Source organism: Panthera uncia, chromosome F2, assembly GCF_023721935.1.
Source record: "Panthera uncia isolate 11264 chromosome F2, Puncia_PCG_1.0, whole genome shotgun sequence".
Taxonomy (NCBI): domain Eukaryota; kingdom Metazoa; phylum Chordata; class Mammalia; order Carnivora; family Felidae; genus Panthera; species Panthera uncia.
Genome location: NC_064812.1, coordinates 62041332 through 62064892, shown reverse-complemented (window position 1 = coordinate 62064892; position 23561 = coordinate 62041332). Strand labels below are relative to the sequence as shown.

The 23561-nt window shown below is 39.8% G+C and overlaps 2 protein-coding genes across 10 annotated transcripts in view; one reads left to right on the top strand and one right to left on the bottom strand.

The window, feature by feature from the left end:
- The window catches only part of NCOA2 (nuclear receptor coactivator 2), a 290814-nt gene that overhangs the window by 265546 nt on the left and 1707 nt on the right, over positions 1-23561 (bottom strand). For 2 of the 9 annotated variants that reach the window (XM_049633293.1, XM_049633290.1), the window contains exon 1: positions 22731-23410. The exons of the other annotated variants lie outside the window; for them this stretch is intronic. The gene's annotated coding sequence lies outside the window, so the exon portion shown is untranslated. Of the gene's footprint in view, positions 1-22730; positions 23411-23561 lie in introns of those variants that run through there. 9 annotated transcript variants of the gene reach the window in all.
- Positions 1-23561, top strand: part of LOC125924254 (basic proline-rich protein-like) — a 63758-nt gene that overhangs the window by 38977 nt on the left and 1220 nt on the right. Inside the window, exons 3-4 of the mRNA XM_049632692.1 lie at positions 22744-22902; positions 23005-23547. Coding sequence (XP_049488649.1) covers positions 22744-22902; positions 23005-23547 — 702 coding nt within the window. The remainder of the gene's footprint in view (positions 1-22743; positions 22903-23004; positions 23548-23561) is intronic.

Below are 23561 nucleotides of genomic sequence, written 5' to 3'. Positions count from 1 at the left end.
AAAGGAAAGGAAAGGAAAGGAAAGGAAAGGAAAGGAAAGGAAAGGAAAGGAAAAAAAGAAAATTTAAAAACCTGGCTAAAAAGATGAAATGATTTATCTGGGATTTCCTTCGAGATAGTTGGAGGGTTGAGCAGGTGGGTAAAGTATACAGAAGTTGGTTCATGAAAGCTCACTGTACTATTTCCATCTACTTTTACATAAGTTTAAACTTTTCTATAATAATTTTTTAGACTGTAAAAGACTTTTAGCCAACAATACCAAAAAGATTAATTTCAGGAATTTCAGGAAGGAGCACAGAAAGCACAAAAAACAGCAGAGTAACAGAGTATTTCAATGCATTTTATTTAATCAATGGTGGGACCCCGAATCCTAATCTTAACTCAATTATAAATACAGTATCGAGTCTCCATTGTTCCAGACTGCTCCTTTGTTAAACTGAAAGTAGCAATGCTAATCTATCTCACTGAAAATATATTAGGACTCTGTAGACAACCCTACAAAGGTACAGTGTTGATGTTATATAGATAGTAACACTAATCATGGAAAAGTATTTTCATATTTTCTTTACCAGTCTAGTAGATGAAATAGGGTTGTTACTGTAACACCACACAATTACCAAATGTAAAATAATATTTCCTATGTTATTCAAGGTTATAGAGATGATGACAGAAATATAAAACTGAAACTGAGATAATGAAGTATATGGTATTGGGATCAAAGCTAGATGATTTTTAAGATAACACATCCTACCTGACATTTCCCAGTCACCTATGAAGCTCTCATTTAGAGTCAACAGCTGGTCCCGTCATCGGATAGTTTAAGATCTCATGGCAATATTTAAACACGCCCGTAACTACAACAAATAGTATTTGTAGTGACATATTATAAAGCCTTTATATTTTCTCATTTACTTTCACAAAATCCTGAGGTTAGGGGAGTTACAAGAGAATATTTTTACAAACTAAGAATCTGCCTATGCCTTCAACTCCTGGGTAAAGGAGCCAGAACTAGAACTGATTCCAAAACATCCCAATCCAAGTTCCTTTCACTTAACATTATCCCAAGCTGCTGCTGCTGCAGGAGTTCATAATTTCATTACACATACAAAACCTAAATATACACAGAAAAAAAGCAGAACATGAGATAAGCTATCAGTAGCCAAATGTGTGGCCTGGTGAAGGTCAGGAAGGAAGGTCATCAGTCGGCTGAAGCTCACCTTTCCTCCCGAAAGGTCTCTTAGGAGAGTGCCATGGAAACCAGAAGGATGCCCAACTAACAGAGAAAGAGCACTTTCACAGTCCAAAAATGACAATTTTTAACTGGATTATAATAAATTGGCTAGACTAAGGAATCATAAAAGCAGACTGTGAAGCTTACATTTAAAACATATTTTGCACAGCAAAGGAAACCATCTACAAAATGAAAAAGCAAGCTACAAAATGGGAAAAATATTTACAAATCATGTATCTGATAAGGGATTAATATCCAAAATACATAAAGAACTCATACAACCAAGAGCAAAAAAAAAAAAAAAAAAAATCAGATTTAAAAATGGACAGGAGAGGAGTGTCTGGTTGGCTCAGTCGGTTAAGCATCTAACTTTGGCTCAGGTCATGATCTCACCATTCATGGGTTCAAGCCCCGCGTCGGGCACTGTGCTGACAGCTCAGAGCCTGGAGCCTGCTTCAGATTCTGTGTCTCCCTCTCTCTCTGTCCCTCCCCAACTTGCGTTATGTGTGTGTCTCTCTCTCTGTCTCTCAAAAATAATCAATCAATCAATCAATGGACGGGAGAATTAAATAGACATTTTTCTCAAAGAAGACAAATAGCCAACAGATACAGGAAAAAGTGTTCAACATCACTAAACACCAGGGAAATGCAAATGAAAACCACCATGAGCTATCACCTCACACCTGTTAGAATAGGGGTCATCAAAAACACAACAAATAACAAGAGTTGAGGAGGATGTGGAGAAAAGGGACTTCTCATGCACTGTTGGTGAGAATATAAACTGGCATAACTACTATGGAGAACAGTAGGAAGATTCCTCAAAAAATTAAAAACAGAACTACCACATGTTCCAGCAATCCACCTCTGGGTCCATATCCAAAGGAAATGAAATCCCTGTCTTAAAGAGATAGCTGCACCCCCATGTTCACTGCAGCATTATTTACAATAGCCAAAGCATGGAAACCACCTACAGGCCTCCCAACCAATGAATGGATAAAGAAAATACGATGTATATATACAATGAAATATTATTCAGTCACAAAAAGGAAATCTGCCATTTGCAACAATATGGATGGATCTTGAGGACATTATGCTAAAATAAGCAATACAGAGTAGGATCTTACTTATATGTAGAACCTAAAAAAAACCCCAAAATCACAGAAACAGAAAACTGATAGATGGTTGCCAGAGGCAGGGGAAGGGAGAGGGGCAAATGGGTAAAGGTGGTCAAAAGGTACAAACTTCCAATTTTGAGGCAAATGAGTTCTGAGGAGGTAATGTATAGCATAGTAACTATGTTAACAATACTTTATTGAATATTTGAAAGTTGGTAAGACAAAGTAAAACCTCATCAAAGAAAAAAATGTGTAACTATGTGATGAGGGATGCTAACTAAACTTACGGTGATAATCATTTTGCAATACGGATATACATCAAATCATTATATTGTACACCCTGAACTCAAACAATGTTATATGTCAATTATATCTCAATAAAACTGGAAAAAAAATTTTTTAAAGACATATTTTGTTCTGTTTCAATGAGGAAGAAAAGAACAAAGAGGTGTCGACTCCAGTGTGATAGAGTCATAGATCAAGAAACATTAATATGCCCTGTGGGGAAAGCTCAAGTATCTGTTGCTCCAGGCCCGTCAACAATATCTAGAATACAAAATGCAGCTCTCAGATACTGCTGCTCAGGAATCCCAGAAGAATGAGGCAGGGAAGTTAGCACAGATCTACTCTGAATGAAAATGACAGTTTACCTGTAAAAATGAGTCTGATCTAAGCCAAAACATGGATACACTTCTTCTGCAACATACCAAGATAGCAAACTGATAAAGACCAATTGGTAAATTACTAAATAATATCACATGCTCCAGAAGGGTTAATACAACTGATACAGAAAAGCAGTCTGTCCCCCAGAGATTCTTTTTTTTTCACACCCTGATCCACTATAGAACCAACTGTGTTAATAATAATGCTTTGTAATTTTAGATCACTTTTCCTGCTAAAAGCTCAAATGAGTTGATATGGCACATCACAAACTACACAGATGGTACCCCACAGTTTCCACAGCTCTGACTCAATAGCTCATTTGACTTACTAATAAACGTTCCTATTTCAAGATTAAAAACAAATAAGAAAAAAACTAAGGAAAACGGTAGGAAGACAGTGAATTTTCATATCCAATTCCGTGGCATCTCTCTGAAAGGTAAATGCTAGGTAAAGCACCCAGAGCCTAACAGCGTTCCTTCAGATGCCGGTGCACACTTCCAGAAAGGTATGGGCTTCCGGGAAAGTCCTGCCAAGCCACCAGACTGACTGAAAATGAAAAGAGGGGCTAGGCAGTGAAAGAGGTTATGCTATTCCCCATGTGAATGTGCGACAGTCAGACGTAAAAGGAAAAACTCTCACCAGGGAGGAGCTAGACCTGGAGTTACCATCTCCTTCTATTTCAGTCCCTTAACCTGTCATGACACATGGTCAGTAGCTTGACTAGAAGTGAAGTAATGGTTACCAGTCTAAAGTATAACAGTATTACTAAGATTTATAAAGCATATTTAAATTGGACTCCCGATTTAAGCCAAATATTTTTAAATGATTCCATTCTATATATAGATGTGGACTATAATCAATCCACGAAATTTTCTTTATGCTATTCAGAAATGTTCTGCTCATACTCTACTAATAAGAAAAGGCATTCATTCCTTTGAACTTCATAAACCAACCTTCTAAATGTACTTTATCGGTAACTGTAACTCTCTCATCTCTCCCTGTGGATCTGGAAATTCCCCATTAGGCAATTTAGCTATATAAAGTTGTCCATCATCTCTGGGTAAATCAGTGTGTACTTTGTGTAGTAAGCGTGGGCAAACACAACTGAATACAGGCATCCCTCATTATGATTTGTGAAATGTGAACTTTTCTAGGGAACAGGCTAGATCTAGAACAATTCAGAGGGTCAACTTATCTCTAGGGAAAACAAAACTATTACTGATGATCAGACTTAACTAAACTGTACAATGAAGACAGCTGAGGTGGAGAACGGCTAATGAGACTTGCTTTCCTTGGCTGTTCAAGTGGTTTTGTAGCATCTGTTTATAGGGTACATTCAGGATCCAAGAAAAAACAAACACCTGCTTTCGGTGAATTATGTCCAACCATTCTTAGCAAGAGTCTCACTTTTTCTGAGAAAATTATTGTGCTTTAAGCCACCGTCTCAACTAGTCAAAACTAATGGTCAAGTTGTATGCAGTAGTGTTCTCAAAAGAAGAGGTTTTATGTTAAATCAAACCCGTCAAATGACTCCAACATTGAGGTTTCCTTAGATTTCCCTGAGAAATCTAAGTATTATCTCTTATAGAGAATACCACCGTCCACCTCTAAGACCAACACTTAGATATGTCAAATAAGCATTCAATCTCCCAGGTTAATTAAAGTGTATTTTATGTACTTGATTTTTTGGACCTGTTTTTAACAATTGTTTTATTTCTTTATTTTGAGAGAGAGGGAGGGAGTGTGCGTGAGCAGGGGAGGGCAGAGAGAGAGAGGAGAAAGGGAATCCCTAGCTGGCTCTGTGCTGTCAGCACAAAGCCCGGCGTGGGGCTTGATCCCCTTAACCATGAGATCATGACCTTAGCCGAAATCAGGAGCCAGACGCTTAACCAACTGAGCCACCCACGTGCCCGTGCTATGTTTAATAGGATAAATAAAATGTTCTACCAACTCTGAGTAATTTTAAAAATAACCTCCCAAATTTTTCCAAAACATAAGAAACTTTAATTCTATTAATTTAAAGCACCCTCTTCTCAACCTTTTGCATAAAACAGCACTATCAGCTTGGCCTTCAACTACCAAGAAACCACATGGATATAAAAAAGGACCAAATAATACATCAAATAATCCTTATCCTCCCTCCCTACTCCCACTAGTCGAGAACCACTGAATTAGACCTACTAGATACTAAAATGCTAGTGCGATTATAATAATAATTTTATAATCAGAGTGGTAGCACATTTACTTTAAACAGTTTATAGTTACAAAACTGTTTATAATGTATCCTTATAGACTGTATAATATAAAGTGTTGTGCAACCCTTGCATTTCTGGAACATGCATTAATTAATAAAGAAAGGTGGTTTAAAAAAAAAACTTGACCACACAGATGTGGTTCTAGTCTTCAGGATTGGCTTCCTAAGTAGTTCCTTAAATCCCCCTCAATTTGCATTTAAAATAATCTACTCTGAATTGCAATCACAAAAAACTAGTTAAGATCTATTGAACACCAATTGGGTCTCAGACTCTGACCACTGAGGGAGATATAAAGTCATGATAATAACAACAATGAACATTTAAGGAAATTGGGGCACAAGGTCACATCTGTTCAAGTGATGGAGCCAGACCACAATCTAGACAATGTGGCTCTTAAATGCTACTCCATACTGGCTAGAATTTTTTAAAAATATATAAATAAATAAATTCCAAAACCAAAGAACTCTTGCATGTAAAAAACTCCCAAGTTTGTTGGTATATATAACATATGTAATACGTAATGTTAACATCTTTCAACAGAACACTCCACAAGGTTTTAGCAAATTCTCTAAGAAGAATTTTATAAACTTTGTGCCCTGCAGTGACATCACAGGAGTAACTAGGAAGAAAAACTAATGACAAGATCTTGAAAGATTTTACTTTCATTTTATCCCTAAAAGTGAAATGCCCTTCCCAAGGACAGGTCTGTGCTTGATGGTATGTTAGATGTCAATTACTTCACTGTACGATTTTCTGATCTTCTCTACTGAGAAATTTCTTACTATGGAATCATGAGCTCAAACAGTACATGCAGACAACAAACAGTCTTGCGGGGCAATCTTCACACTGAGTATCCCTAACCCTCTATTTGTTTCTGGTTGCTGGGATATCCCAATGGGAAAAGAATCACACACCGCTACCTTGGCTCATGACCTAAACCAGGGGACTCTCAAGGCTGGCTCTCCAAAGAATCTGGCAGAGTCCCTTGAAGAGTCTCTTTTTAAAAGCAGAGACCCCCTCCATACCTTTTCTAAATCCCAGTGAGACACTGGAATTTCCATTTTGAGAAGCTAGGTAGACAATTTATGCATTTTAAAATTTGGACTAGAGACTTAGAATAAAAACTCTATCATCCATGTTCCCAGCACATGAAAAAACCATCTTTTGAACAGAATGCTGCCTTCATCTATAAAGCGATCTGCTGAACCAGGACCCTCCTGGTGCTTGAAGGGAGGACTATATTAATGATTACTCATATCGTGAGTGGCTTTCAGGGCTAATTCCCTAGAAATGTTCCCGGTAAAACAAACAGTTCAAAAATATATGTCATTATAATTTAATCAAAAGTTCTACCAAATAAATACATGAATAAGAAAGAAAAACAATAGACCACATTTTTCTGTATTTAAAATAAAGGTAACTCTAGAATTTAAAGAAAAATTTTAGAAAGATTAACTAATGCCCTATAATTTTCTTTGGAGATAAACAGAGAATCTGTTACCAGAAAATTTCTTTAAAATCATCTCATTTCCTCTAGTTAAAAAAAAAAAAAAGCCTATTAATTTTTTTATCAGAAAGTTCTTCTAAACATCTAAAAATCTCATTAGACATAGTTTAAAAACTTTGCCTTTTACGGAACTAAAGAACAGCTGCTCATTACATCTCATATGGAATCACTTTGGATACCTCAAAAACAATAAATCATCCTTCCTCCCATGTGTCTTAATGAGGTTAAGTCATAAACGGTGACAGCATCCTTGGATAGATTACATTTTGAACCCCAGCCGCCATGCTGTGAGGAAGCCCAAGCAGCTAGGTAGAGAGGGCATATGTAGGTATCTGAACATGTAACTCAGATGAGGGCATGGCCAACAGCCTACATCAAACAGCAGGCATGAAAGTGAGCTAGCCTTCAGTTGATTCCATTGCCAAGCCCTGGCTTTGAGACTTTCTTAGCTGAATGCCAGATGTCATGGAGCAGATAAGCTATGTCTATCATGGCTTTTCCAATTGTGTCCCACATTTGTGAGCATAATGCCACCAAGTGAGGGATATATATTATGCACCAACAGTAAACAGAACTCCCTAATCCAGAACACAAGCAAGAAATGAAAAGGAGACAAAAAGGCTTCTTTCTAAACATTCAAAATAAATATCCCAAATTCCGTGCTCTAAAGATTACCAGTTTTACAGATAGGAGCTTCTCAGATTCTCATGCAGATCTTATTTAAAGTGCATATTTTAAAAAGTACATATATAATAAGAGAAAAATAGAACATACTATGATATTTTCTATGTTCATCCTTTGCACGTGTCTCTCTTTAGAATACCTTTTCTCTGATGAAATCTAAATCAGCCCTTGAGGCTCAATCAAACACTCCAGCAGCTATAAAGCCTTCCCTCACCTCACAAAATGAACATCTGCCCCCATAAAATATATGACTAGCCCTCTAATACAATTTCCTATTCTAATGCATATGTTGTCATTACTTGCCCACGTGACTCCTTCCTTCTCTGTGAGATTTTCAAGGATAGGGGCCTTTTCTTTTTTTAATGTTTGTGTTCCCATTGTCTGGTTATATATAGGAAGTGCTCACTAAATTTTTGCTGAATGAACAAGCAAATCTGGTTATCTGGCTTCTAAACCCACAGCAGATAAAATGCAGAAAACCAGAAAGGACAAAAGACACTGTCATTTAAACACACACACACACACCATACACAAAAAGTAACACCCAGTGAAGAGACAGAAAGTCCAGGAGTTACCTAGAATTCTGCAGTTTACAGTTACATGATAGAGAGACAAACAGGTCAGTAACTGAGAAAAGGATGTGGACCTTAGTGAATTTTAGCACATTTCAAATCGGTTTAGAAAACAGGAAAATACTTCACATTTTATTAAAGTTTATTTATGGGGGTGGGGGGGAGGCAGAGAGAGGGAGAGAGAGAATCCCAGGGAGAGAGAGAATCCCAAGCAGGCTCTGCACTGTCAGTGCAGAACCTGATGGGAAACTACGTCACATTTTAAAAGTATTTTCTCCTTGAGGCATCTGGCTGGCTAGTCAGTAGAGTATGCGACCCTTCATCTTGCGGTTGTGAGTGCAAGCCTCACACTGGGTGTGGAAATTACTTTAGAAACTAAAATCTTTAAAAGTATTTTCCTCTAAATGGCTCATTTAAAAATATGAGGTTCACAAAGGAATAAAAAACAAAACCAGAAAAATTAGATACACAACCACTCCTTTTCTGAGGGTTTTGTATAGCACCTGTTTTATAATAATATCACTTTCTTTATATTATTTTTGTGCCCCTCCCCCACCTGTCCATCATGTCCCTGTTTTGGTTCTATTTCATGAAGTACTTCCCTCTCAGCTGAGCCATGCTGCTACCTGTTACCTTATCTGCTTGGAATGTAGCCCGCAGCCACTCAGAAATGCAACTACACTTTTTGTCCAACCCTTTCTAACATTTGAAACTTTTTAAAAAGCAGCACAATACACACAAAAAGAGATGAACAAGAGGGCTATCACTTAGTATATCTGAAAGACAGCTCAGGAAAGTTTTGCAATCAATCAATAAGTATCAGAAAATGGTATTTCTGAGTCACTTATTTTAAATTCTAGTCACTTTAAAATTGTCCAGATGTGTTAAATAAAAAGAGGACTAAGTGCAGCCCCACTTTTCTTTCCATTCTTCATGTCTCTTATGCATCTCCCAGGTATATGATTTCTCAGTACAAATATTAATTCAATAACATTCTCATTATTCCTGAGCAGCATATTTTGTTTTGTCCTGTTGTCGCAGGGAGGCGGCAAGTACAGGATTCATGGTCATTAGCCTAACAATACTCCATTCCCTGAGAGTATTAGGTAGAGTAAGAGAAGATAACCTTGTTTTTTATTTTCCAGAAGCCTAAAAGTTTCAAGTTGAGCGCTATACTGGAGTTTTCTTAAATTCTTGTGTCATTTCTTGTCTTCTTTGAGTGGTAGTGTTTTTCCCACCCACAACTTTTCCACTGAGGCTTCCAGATCTACATTAAGTATAATTACTGGGGCGCCTGGGTGGCTCAGTCAGTTGAGCATCCCACTCGATCTTAGCTCAGGTCTTGATCTCAGGATCGTGAGGTCAAGTCCCGCATAGGGTTCTGCCCTGGGAATGAAGTCTACTTAAAATAATAACTACTTCTCCACTGGATTAGGTAGGTGACAAAACGAGGTACCTCTCTGGTATAATCTGCACACCTGTGAATGAGTTTTACTTTTATATTCTATTTCTCAAAGTGAGAATGAATCCCAGATATCCACTGTGATTCACAAGGGAAGACAAGAGGGCTCTCTATAATGAAGAGAACAGGAGGTTAAATAGAAATGAAAGCTGGAAATCATGGGGGTGGAGGAGAGGCACAAAAGGTCTGAAGGGAGAATAAATGAAGACACTGCAAAAAAAAAAAAAAAAAAAAGGAAAAAGAAACAGAAAGCTTCAAATTCAAAGTTGTGCAGACAAGCATTCAAGAAACCCAAGCTGCCAAACTCCATAAAATCCCAGCAAATTTTTGTCTCTATAATGTTACTCCAAACAAGTGTTAGAATAAAAGCTTTCTATTTAGCCAAGCGCTATAAAATTAACGTCTCAACCCCCATCCTGCGCCTAAAAGAGAAATCTACAACTTCCCAGGAGACTCCTAGAGTTCTCTGATGGTAACCCTTCTCAGAGGCAGCATTCCCTCCATGTTTGCATCCCTCAGCATTAGGTGTATCTCCCTATGGTGCACTTGAACAACGTATGTCTGGGCCCAGACCTGAGGAGCATTCAGAAGGGGCATGCCAAGAAAAAGTCCTAAGATGCCACTATCTCAAGCAATAAGCTCTCAAAGGCTATGCTATCCTTCAGCCCTGATCAAATTCATTAACATATTTAACAATTTAATTATCTTTTTTTTTAATTTTATTACGTAATCTCTACACCCAACATGGGGCTAGAACTTACAACCTTGAGAGCAAGAGTCGCATGCTCCACCAAATAAGCCAGACAGGCGCCCCAACAATTTAATTTTCTTAACACTTCTGGAGAAACTGAAGTCTTTTTTTTTATTTAAGTAATCTCTACAACCAACGTGGGGCTCTCAGAGGAATGCTGCCTCTGAGAAGGTCTACCATCAGAGAACTCTAGGAGTCTCCTGGGAAGTTGTACTCATGACCCCAAGATCAAGAATCATATGCTCTTTGGACTGAGCCAGCCAGAGGTCCCTGGAGAAACTGAAGTAAACACTGAAAAGACTGGTTACACAACAATGTAAATGCACTTAGCACTACTCAATTATTTAAAAAATTATAAGATGGCAAATTTTATAGATATTGCCACAATGAAATTTAACTTAAAAAAAAACATTTAAAAAGTAGTCTAAAAACCTAAAAACAGGGGCGCCTGGGTGGCTCAGTTGGTCGAGCGTCTGACTTCGGCTCAGGTCATGATCTCACAGCTCATGGGTTCCAGCCCCGTGTCGGGCTCTGTGCTGACAGCTCAGAGCCTAGAGCCTGCTTCGGATTCTGTCTCTCCCTCTCTATGCCCCTCCCCAACTCACACTCTGTCTCTCTCTCCCTCACTCTCTCTCTCTCAAAAATAAATAAACGTTAAAAAATTAAAAAAAAAAAAAACCAAACAAGTAAAAACTAGGGGAAATCTTTCATAGTAAGAGAGACTACAGAGTCAAATACAGTGAGCAAACTTGATTAGTTCTTGGTTTGAAACCCAAAACTGTAACAGTTTGGGGCCAACTGGGAAAACTGATTAGAGAATTATTATTTGGACATTAGTTTTCTTGGGTTGAATAGTCCCATTCATACTGTATACGGTGATATAAAATAATGCCTTTATTTTAAGGCAGTGTGCTTTATGGATAAAGGGGCATCTGTAATTTACTTTCAAATAGTTTATCTAACACACACACACACACACACACACACACACAGAAGGAGGGAGAAAGCAGCAGCATACACAGCATGGAAATAGCCGTTATTTAGCCACTTGTTCTACCACATTACTGAAGATCACAGGAGCTAAGGAAAGGATATAGATACGACCCTGTACATCACAAGCACCACCCTGTTTTTCCACCTGAGGTGTATACTGTTTCTACTACTTTAATATATAATTGGCTTGTGACAGAATGTAAATAGCTGACAGACAGATAGATAGATAGCTTTCTCAATTACTCTGCAAATAAAATGATCCCACAAAATAGAGAATAATTGTTTAAGTAGAGATTTGGGAAGGAGGTTGAGAATGTTTTTATAGGTGTTGTCACTAGTATGTATTATGTGTGGACTATGAGGGATTTGCTCTTTGGATAGTTGTAGAATTTCATTATTTATCTATTGAGACATCAGCCCTTCAAATGACACTTTCATTCTCTTTTTTATCACTTCTTCAATGGAAGTATTTAAGTGCCAACCCTGGTATACTTTCTTTGTGTTTGGTTTTGTTTTATTACCTTTCCAGTACTACTGAATTTCCCCAAGGCTTTCTTTACCTTTTTTCTCCTCTTTCCACTATAAACTGAGATTATTAATCCCTCTTCTCACCACAGTGTCAAAATATTCTGCAGGGGAAAAGATAATAAGTCTCAGTGTGAAAAATGTTCAGTTTTACAGAAGCAACAAAGCCCAAAATTTAAGTCTTTATTGTTTCTGTTTTGAAGGTAAGTGGATCTTTTTTTTTTTTAATAAAATCTGTAAGCAATGTAATAAGCATCTTTACTAATAACTTTGAATACTGCTGGACTCCATGTCTCTTTGTTTTGATCATATGCTCTGCTATTAACTGAGAACAATATAAACTCCCAATAAATTGAGTTTTATATCAAAGGATTGCTTCCTGAACTGCAGAATAACTCATTAGTTTTCTTGGGGCAAAATCAAAGAGCGTGAGTTTGCATGGTCAACACAGGCTCACGAGAGGCCAGGAAGAACAGACTAATGGGTACAAAGGCTCATGTAAAAAGCACAAATAGGGGAAAAATGGGTCTGTGATAGACCTATCTAGTAAGTGTTTAGGAATATCATTCTGTGATGTGTAGGGAATTGTATTATTATAAAAGGGGTCTTTGGGGAAGATCAGTCTATCAATGACTTACAGTGCAAAAGGAGAATTTGTTCAGTCAGTCCAAATACAGTTTAAAAATGAAAGGTTTTAAGCTGTTCTATAATACTATTTTGGGGGAGGGGGAGAAAGAATAAATGAACAAAAAATATACACATATGTACTCCATACTTACTACCCAGTTTTTAGCAAACCAGTGAGAAAACATGTACTATTTCCTGTTGTACCTGTTGCATTCAGATAAGCCAATGCATACAATCATTTTAAGCATATTTACTGAACACAGTAGGCAAATTTTAATGCTTGATTATTCAGAGCATTTTAATTTATGGTTTTTCTCCTTGATGCTAAGCTCCAAAGAATGTATATCAAAAATTCTCATTTGTTTTACTGATATTAGGAACTAAGCCACCATTTATCTATCTAAACCTTCCCAAAAAAAATAAAGCCTGTATAAATAGCCTATCCCACTTAAAGTCTCAAGTACTATAAGTTAACTGCTCAGTATGATCAAGTGGAAAAAGGAGTAGTGCATCCTGAAAGTCTTTCAAGCTGCAAGGGCCTGTACCTGCTACTCTCGATTTATTCCATATACACCTTCATTATTTTACACATTTCAGTCAAGGCTGTTCTACTGCATTGATATCTTGCATCTACATGGTCCTAACCTTTTTAGCCTAGATCCAACACAGCAACTCCTCTCCACGCCACCTCAACTTCTTTCTGAAAGCTTTCCCCCCATCTCCATTATACACTCGATCTCTTTGTCGAAGACAATAAACCACTATGAACAACTGAGGCAGGTTCAGAAAATCTCCGATGAACCTGCAGGAAACACCTGAACCTCAATGGGAAATTTCTCAAGAAGGGAATGGAAAAGGGCTCCCACAGCAAAGAAAACTCTATCCCTTGGCGAGGTGCTAGCTTCCCTCACTCCTCTGAAGGCCAAGCCAGGTAAAGGCAAGGAACTCAGCCTCTGAAAAATCACAAGCCCCTGAAGGTCTTCCCTTGTCTCACCTGGTCTTAACTGCTTTTAGGTGGAGGAATCCCCTCACTTCTCACCTCACAGAGCACGGGGGTGGAAGGGCTGTGGGGCTCAATGGTGCCTCAAGGGCACAGGCCGTCAGCACTGCCTGAATTACGGATACAGATCAGAAGATGTTATACATGAGAGCCGGCCAGCTCCTGGTGGGAGACCCAGACAGAAACAAAAGTTGTGCAGGTGAGCATCTGGGACCTTCATGCCCTGGGACTTAACCCACGTTTCATCTGGCACAGGCTCTCCCTTTCCTCCCCACCACAGGGTCAGCAGCTGCCCCCAGTGATAGTAAGGGGGGGGGGGGGGACAGGGAGGGCACCTCTCCTAGGGGGAGTCCTAACCTCTGCAGGAGGTCCAGCTCAATGACCCTACCACCAGCACACAAGGCCAGGCCAGAGGTATCCAGACCCAATTCCTTCCTGCCTAAAGCTTTGCTCTCCTAGAGTCAAATATCTGGGGTTCCCTTTACCTCCTGACAATCTTCTCCTGAATGCCTTTTCTCAAAGTGAAAATATTTACTATTAAAATGAATCACCAATGATTACGAGAATGCTGTTATGTGAGCATCTTCTAACCAGAAGGATAATTCTCCAATTTTGTTTTCTAATGTCCTTCAATGTCCAGGCATTTTGTTGACTTTTGTTACCATCAACTGTCACTGTCAATATGTTCACTTCACAATGAATATCATGTCATTTTTTGTGTTCTATCTAACTGGCTAAAGCCTTTCATTTATTAAAATTCTTTTTATTTTCATTATTTATTATTAAGAGACAGAGAGAGACAGAGCATGAGCATGGGAGGAGGAGAGACAGGGGGAGACACAGAATGTGAAGCAGGCTCCAGGCTCCGAGCTGTCAGCACAGAGCCCGACGCGGGGCTCGAACTCACAAACCACGAGATCATGGCTTGAGCCGAAGTCGGACACTCAACCGACTGCGCCACCCAGGCGCCCCATTTATTAAAATTCTTAATTAACTGTACACACCTCCTGCTTAAAAGGTAGTACAGCATAAATCAAAGAGCTTTACATGACATCCACTTCTTTCACTAGGTTCCATTATTTATACTTATTACGTGTTTACTTCAAAAAGATTCTAGTGGTGCTACAATAAAAATGACATTTTTTAAATGGGATAAATATTTTTATATCACACTTTTACAGAAAAGCCTTAAGGAATCAAGACATTATTACTTAAAACAGCAGTAAGAAAAATACACATAACATAAGCCCCAAAATGGAATTCCAGAAATTGAAAATACAATATACTACCAGAAACTCCAAAGAGGCAGACATTCCTAAGGCTTTAGGAATTTGGTTACAATTTTCATCAATCTTAAATCATCTTAATATTTCCAATTTATGCCATTTGGACCACTTGAATCTAATGAACACTTTCAAGACATCTAACACTATAGAGCTTGTAACAATATCCTTAAACAAGGAAGAAATAAAACACATAAAAGCTAGGGAGTGTAATACTCAATCCTATTAGACAACAGAGACTCAGCCCCCCAAGACTACTAGACCACAATGCTGTCCAGCAACCGACCAACTTCCAACAACAAATCAGCCAATTACTGCACTGTGCCTGTTAAGTGATCTGTTTTCAACCTAATGGCTTATTTAACAAATAGCTAGCTTCTTCACTAAGTGCTGTTAGCAGAGCCAATCTGTTTGGTAAAGGGGCAAACCATAGATCATGATCATACATGAAATACTTAATGATAGTAACAGACTTCCTCCATAAGCTTGATCGTGTTCCCTTCACTACCAGCCATCATCTGTCTTTAACTTGAAGGGAAAAAAAGAGAGAGAAAGCCAAAGGAGAAAAATAAACGAAAGCAGAGGAAAAAAGTCTACAAAGATCTATACCCAAATTGAAGCAGTCCAAAGTTGTCCCATTATTTCCCATCCCATCCTCACTTCAAAGTACTGAGCCATGCAGGAGCTTAGTCTCAGAGCACAGCATACCCAACACTATGACCCACATCAGGCTGCAGGCACAAGGAGGCAGATACAGGACAGGAGAATCTTCTCAAGCCCCCACCCCCCGCCAGCCCATACTGCCTATCTCCATAACTATTGAGACCAACTTCTGTAATTTTGAGAAATGGCATTAATGTTAAATATGCAGAAATTCACACCCTTGACATTCAGATTTTTAGCAAGGAATTTCCATATTCCTTATTCAGGAATCTAAAAGTTATGTGAAAGAATTCAGCACCTATGTTTCAATAATAACCAGAGGTGATTACCTGATAAACACACTTATGAGTAATGCTATTTTTAAAATATATACAAGCACATTAAAATTGTATTTTTATTTTTTTAAGTAACCTCTGCACCCACCGTGGGGCTCAAGCTCATGACCCCAGGATCCAGAGTAACATGCTCTATGTCCCTAAAAATATATTTTTAAAAATTTGTTATCCACATAGCTATCTAAATTTTCCCTTTAGTTTGACTCTAGAAATGGCCTAGAAATGACTCAAGTGAAACTGTAAGTTTCTCTAAGATATGCAACTCCATTTTTAAATTTACACTTTGACAATAACTGAAAGCTTTTCATCGTTAAGCATATTAATAGAAACAAATTTTAAGATAAATTAATATCAAATATTCTTACATATGCTACTGTACTACCAAAGGCAAGGGAAGACGTTTTATGTTTGGTTAATGAGCTGATCTGATAAGCAGAAATAATCTGCTAGAAAAGAATCTTCATTTAGATGGGTACTTCAATGGGCAGAGGTCAGTCAGCAACAATAGGAACTTTCAGAACTCACTCACACTCTGCAAGTGAAGCCTTGGAATATGTGGGATCACATTTCATATAGACACACTAAATGAGTAACAGAAAATATCATGCATTATATTTTCATCTATGACAACAAGTCTTCAGTCCTCAGAAGCTACAGCACTAAAGGCAGTGCACGCTAATCCCCCCGCGTGCATAGGTGAAAGAGTCCCCTGAAAGCTCTCCGCACTCCCTGCAAACAATTGAGCAGACAGAAGAATTCCACAAATAGCAGAGCACAAGTCAGATGACTGAATATATTATCAGCCCTCTTTTGAGACTACGGTATCTCAACACCAAGTCATCCACACCACATAGATTGCACAAAATCTGTAAAACATGCGTCACACAATCACCACCTGATAGTGAAACATACTAGAATTAAACATAGTGTAAAGATATAAGCCAAATATCTGTATCAGTGTTTCGTCCTTTCTCAACCTATATTCCCTATAGTGCTCTCAATCTGTTTTCTCCCTAGCCCCCACAATCAAGTTTTCTAGAGCTTATTTTCTTAGCTTTTTATTGTGAGACTGTGCTTTCTCAAAATCTGCTCCTACCCCTTTCCTCTTCCCTAGTTGAGAATCACTGATCTGTGTTCCTTCAAGGAAGCACTTGATAAGACACAACCACATTATGCTGAAAGAAGTGTGGCCCACTAGCTAAGAGAACACACGCTAAGGGGGCAGGGCTGAGGGGCAATGTTGGCCTGGGTTCAAATTCCTCTCCGGTAGTCTGGCTGTGTGACCCTTGGCAAGTTACTTGACAGTTCTGTGCCTCCACTGCATGAACTATATTATAGGAATGATAACAAGAACACCCACCTCACTGTGTTAGGGAGAAACACACAAGAATATACAGTAAGGGTGCTTTAACCCTGCACCAGGTTTTTAGGAAATAATAAATGTTACCTATTTTTACTTCATTCCAGTTCTTACTTTTTGAACATTAAAAGACAAGAACCCTGCAATTTAATAGTTGTTAAACACTGGGCTGCTGCCAAAAAAGCTGAGACTTTTGGGGACCCTGGGTGGCTCAGTTGGTTAAGTGTCCCACTACAGCTAGGGTCATGATCTCACCGTTCGTGAGTTCGAGCCCTACGTCGAGCTCTGTGCTAACAGCTCAGAACCTGGAGCCTGCTTCGGATTCTGTGTCTCCTTCACTCTGCCCCTCCTCCACTCACACCCTGTCTGTTTCTCTCTCTCTCTCCCCTCAAAAAAGAAATAAACATTAAGGGGCGCCTGGGTGGCGCAGTCGGTTAAGCGTCCGACTTCAGCCAGGTCACGATCTCGCGGTCCGTGAGTTCGAGCCCCGCGTCAGGCTCTGGGCTGACGGCTCGGAGCCTGGAGCCTGTTTCCGATTCTGTGTCTCCCTCTCTCTCTGCCCCTCCCCCGTTCATGCTCTGTCTCTCTCTGTCCCAAAAATAAATTAAAAACGTTGAAAAAAAAAAAAAAAAAAGGAAGAAAAGCTGGAGACTATTTGTAGATCTTAAGTAACGCCTGTCCAGGGATAGGCCTGCCTTGATGCAAGACTTTGCTAGACACCTGCCGGCATAGTTTGCAGGACCAGAACCACTCACATCTCTTCATCCCTCTCATGGGCTAAACAACTAGACTGACAGCCTGCAAGCTTGTTCTTTATCAGATTCTTACAAGGAAGACACTCTTAGGCTCGCCATTCCCTCTGATACTCATGATCGGCTTCCCCTCACTCACTGGTCAAGGATAATTTTCCCCCCAACGTTTTGCTCATATGCACAATGACTTAACCTCCCTTAAACTTCATCTTCTAGAAAACAAGGTAACCTCTACTTTATAGGGCTTTGGCAAAAAAACAAAAAACAAAAAACAAAAAAACCACACACCTCAGAAAGCCCCTAACAGGTTGTTGGCACTCAATGCTATTATCGGTTATGTTGTATTGTCGTTACTCTCCCAATACAGACATTTTAGTCAAGAGCAAGAACGAGTTAAATCTAGAAAAACAAATAATCATAGCAGAACACCTGGGAAAGCCTGCACAGGGAGTTTTCCATCCTTTAGAAACTTAGGGTATGAAGGCCCAGGATGTGTCAGCCTTAACGCAGCCACAAGGCAGTGTCTCCACAAAACAGGGAGGTCCCTGCCTTGTTGCCCTCATGCCTTCCACCAGCTGAAGATTGCCATGCTGACTACACTGACACAATTCCAGAGAAAATAAAACAACACTAATTATAAATATTCATACCTTCGTTAAAGGAAACTTATTTGATTGTAAGCTAATCAGTCAAGGGGACATTTAACAACTTTTTTATTACAAACGTATAATCCTACTTTCAGCCCAAACCCAAAGTAACATTTTCTGACAATACATAATTAAAATTACACACACACACACACACACACACACACACACAAACAGATCTTTGGTATCAAAGCTAATTGAAAATTAAGGTGAACATGTGCCTTTCCACCTCCTCCTCCACCAAAAAAAACCCATCCATTAAGGGGCACTGGGTGGCTTAGTCAATTAGGCACTGGGTGGCTTAGTCAATTAAGCGTCCAACTCTTGATTTCGGGCTCAGGTCATGATCTCACAGTCGTGAGATCTCTCTCTCTCTCCTTCTCTCTTCTCTCTCTGCTCCACCCCCCTTCACTTGTGCTGTCTCTCTCAAAAATAAATAAACATTTTTTTTTAAAAATCACCCACTCTGTTCCCTCTTAAATCACAGGATTTGTAATGAACGGTTTATACTATCAAAGTAAACTACCAACGGGGGGATACTCAAAAACTCATCAAATAAATAAGTGAACAAATAAATGAAACAATGGTTAAAGGAGACAAGAATGTGAAGACAAGATCTAAAAAGCCTAATGTGAGATTTAAGTTACCCATCAGGATCTCTTAACAGGTCATGATTAGCTCCCTATAAGGCATAAGTTCTACCAGATTTAACCTGCCAACTCCACTTCTCCATGTATCTTATCAACTGATACTCAAATTAAAAATTATTTTTTCTTTCAGAACCTTTAACTAGTTGCCAATAACTTTTACCTACAAGCAGTTCTCCTCTCTTTCTTACTTAAAAGTCCAAAAGCCTCAAAAGCAGCTCGGTAAAGCATCCCCATAGATTCTCTGTTCATTTAATGCTCCTCTAGAAATTTCCAACTAGGGAACCAACTGAAAATTGTCCTAGAATCACTTTTTCCACAATTGCATTATGTCATTATAGCCATTGGAAGCCAGAAATGTGGTTACTGATGAACATTTCATAGGACAGACATAAACTCTCTGCCCCAAAAGCCCTATTGTGATCTACCCAACAATCATGTAGTCCTTTCACTTCAGTTACCTTCAACACACAAGTTTACCTTTAAGATTTCCAGTCTTTTCAGAATCGGTTTTGCCTCAGTTTTACAACAGCTAGAAAAACTACACCAGCTTCTAAAATATTCACAGAAGCCACACTACCACCTCTATTACAAATTAGTACCTAGACTCCATAAAGTATGAGTTTCTTTATGCTGTCTGAATTGAGGGTCTATGACCTAAAATTGTATTTTACAGCTTTTGCAGACATTACTTTTAATAGACTTCAAAGAGTAACATGACATAACATTCTTTCTAGTTTGCAACTCATAAACCCTTCTACAACCCTTTAAAACAAAAAAGGAAATAAACGCTAAGAATATTTTTTTGTTTAAAAAACATGGCATTGTGGTAAATGAGCTTCAGATAGGAGAGTATAAAAAACTAAGGGTTTTGTTCTGTTTTCCTTTGAATGGCTTTCATTATTGGTATGTAAATATAGTTTGATTATTTCGTTAGGGGAAAAGATCCTAATTTCCCGCTGATTTTAAGATTTATTGCAATAAAAGACCAATACCTTAAAGGAGTGACTTTTCTTTCTCCCTCCTATTATCTTAATTTAAAATTGATAGAGCATGTAATAACATAAATTACCAAACAAAACTATAAACACAGAATATTGAAAAGCCAATAATTTCTTAAATAGCAGTTCTGCCATAAAAATAGCTAAGCATTAATTATGTCTTTAAATATAATTTCAACCACGACATAAGAGTGGCCAAAATATCAAGAACACATTGCACATTTCAGAAAACTGACCTTCTAGAAAAACTGTTGACTTTTTTTTTTTTTTTTTTGCTGACCTCCTAAGATTGCTTAAAAGAATCACTTTTAAACCCAATATAATGCAATCATTTTTTTTTTCCTAAGAAATTCAATCTGTCAACTTATGGATCACGTTTCACCCTGATGTGATTTGAAACAGCTAAGGTTCTGAATCCTTAAATATAGGGTGTGTAATGAAAGCAATGCTCACAGGTCCTCGATTGTGAGGCTTGGAAACCTTTAATAAGATAGAGCTATAGATATAGCCAACCAAGGAGCATTACCCTTTTATGCACTCAAACCCAGCCCAAGTCTCCCTCCGATCCTTACATTTTACATTTCCAGTGAAATACTCCTCTACCAGTGAATGAAAGTCATGTAAATTGTATTTAACCAATACAAGGTTAAAAATCAGAGCCAAACTATCTAAAAAATATTAAATTCAGAACTGGTGAGCTTTTTTCTACCCTCCGTTTCAGTACGCTGACATATAAAAGTCAAAGAACTCCTCTGTTAAGACTGAAATCCCCAGGAGGAAGAAGGCTCAGATCTAGTCTGAGAGCACACAATGGAATCACAGCTGATGATGCACATCTTTTTCTAGATGTCTCCATATGCTTGAGAGGTCCCCCCCTCCCCAGCCAGGCTTTAAGGGACTTGATACTCTCTGCCACCAAGAATCTGAGAACATTTTCAAGGATCATTGTAGAGAATGAAGTAAATTAATGTGTTGCTTTTACGCATACAAAAGAGAGAGAAGGGCACACATCAGAGTGGCCATCAGTAACTAAATTAGTAATGGGGGTTTTCAATGTTGTCAAATTTTGAATGTTATTTATGACATTCCCTACTTCTAGCAGCTAAATGTTTGTTTTATCCTCACAGTTTTTAGATTTTGTCACTAAAATAACACCTCAAAGGCTACAGCAAAATGCAATTAATTTTTGTCTACACAAACATCCAAAATTATACAGAATTAAGAATTCACATGATAAATTGGAGAATGGTATATTACAACAGAACACATTTATAGAGCATGGTTAATACTGTTCCCTAAAACTACAGTTCTTTGTCAATTCTTTCTTATGGTAACCAAATATTTATAAAAGCTTGAGAAACCACTATAGAGGAGATAAATATCATGCACATAAGGTACCTCCAAAAATAATAATAATAATAAGCCTCCCAAGATTAGTTAAATTCATGGGATACTTAACACAAAATGAATGGATTCATTCTCAGTTTAGTAGGATTCATTATTTGAACTCCCAAAGATTTTTACAAATTCCAGTTGGGAAAAGGATTCTTGTTGCTGTCAGTGTGCACTAAACCTCACCAACAAAGGACAGGAGCACACATACACACACATAAAAAAGCAATGTCCCAGCTGCTGCCTTTTTAAAAGGCAGCTTATTCCTGCCGAGCAACCTGTGCTCTTTCTAGAGAATCAAAGACCTATCCTCCTTATTCTTAAAAGTCAAGAGTTGAGGAAGTCACTGAACTGAACCCAACAGCCAGCATAAAACAGCCAAAGAAGTCTCCTAACCTTGCATAAACCAGAAAAGTACCCACACACTGTACAATTCAACAGTGTTTAAGAAGAAAACTAATTAATTTTTAAGAATCTTTTGTGCGGGAAGTAATCTAGCAAACTACATTTCACTTAGACTTTTTTTTTTCTGTAGACAAATATTCTTTGACTAGCTTTGCTTTTTAAATACCAACGCTTTACGTCTCAAACAGTGATGCTTTGGTTCCTAACTTCATTTTGTTTACTCAAGAAAAAGAAAAAAACAAAACGCATACCATAAAGGACAACTTTTTTTTTTAATGCCATCCCCAAAGCCTAACTTTCAAGTGCACTTTGGAAACTGGCGGTCTAATTAAACAAGGAACCAGTGAAGCCATTACAAACAATGATGCTTTACACTCAATAATCAACTGACGTAAGACTATCCGGACGCCTTCATTTTCAGAGAACCCTTTCAAATTTCACTGTCCCCACGCTGGAGTAGCTGAGTGAAAGTGAGGAAGAAACAAACTAATAACTCCTATGATCTTCTGCACATAAACCGGTCGCTGAGGTCCAGAAGAGACCACTACAACATATGCCATTTTAGAAACGGGCCTCGGAGAGTTACTGCCACATCCTAAGTGGCTTTAGACCTCATCGTGTCAAAACGACGTCTCGTGTGGTGCCAAGAAAAATACACTATCTCGCATAAACTACGTGCCTCCCGGGTCAGAGACCTTATAAGTGACACTACACCAAGACCAAGGAACGGGTGACTAGGGATGGACAAGAGTCGCTAGCTCGGCGTCTCCATGACTCCCCCGCCCCGCGTGCAACTCGGCTCTAACTGGTCGGGAAGCAACCCCGCCCCCCTCCTTCCTCCCGTCCCCACGATTGGCTTACCGACACCCGGCAGGTCAGCTCCCCGCCTTCGATTGGCTCACTGCCCCATCAGTCACACGCAGCGAGATTCGGGTCGGTGGGAGGGGAAGGCGTTGGAGGAGGTGGAGTGGGAGTGGGATTAGAGGACGAGGTGGCGGAGGAGGTGTTCAGGCTTGGTCCCCGGTTTGGGAAAGTTTCCCCTACCAGTGACAGACCCAGAAGGCGTTAGGCCCGGTCCAGCTCTGGGCCAGTGCAAAGGGCTCGGGTCCCCGATTCCCGCCCCTCGGTCCCGCAGGCCCCGGAAACCACTAGAGGGAGGGGGAAGAGGGAGGAACCATCTAACCAGGGACCGACCCACCCCCGATCTCGGAAGAGGCGCCTCCGGGACTCCCCGGAGGGGCGAGGGGCGGGGGACCGGGAGCTCCACAACGCAACGACGACCCCGGCCCCCTCCCTCAGCAGCCCCCAGCGGCCCGAAGGAGAAGTGTCCCGGGCCCGGGGCGTGACCGTCGCGAGTCGGCCGGGAGGGCCCCTCCCGCTTCCCGCCTGGGGCCCTGAGGGCCTGTCCCTTCAGGGGCGGGGAGAAGGGGGAGAGAAAAGGGGGCGCTGGCGAGCCAACCCGGAACCTCCCGGACCGCCTCCCGCCCCCAGCCCCGGCCCCAGCGCGCCTCCTGCACACATGCCCGCACCCAGAAAGTTAAGTCAGGGGCGAGCCCAGCTCGGCGCCGCCGCGGTCCGGCCCCCGGCTCCCCGCCCCCACCGCGGCCCGGCCTGCTCGGCCCGAGCGCGCCGCCCGCCCCGCCCGCCGCAGCTCTTTCCCGTCCGCCCGCGGCGCGCGGTGCCCCTCGCCCC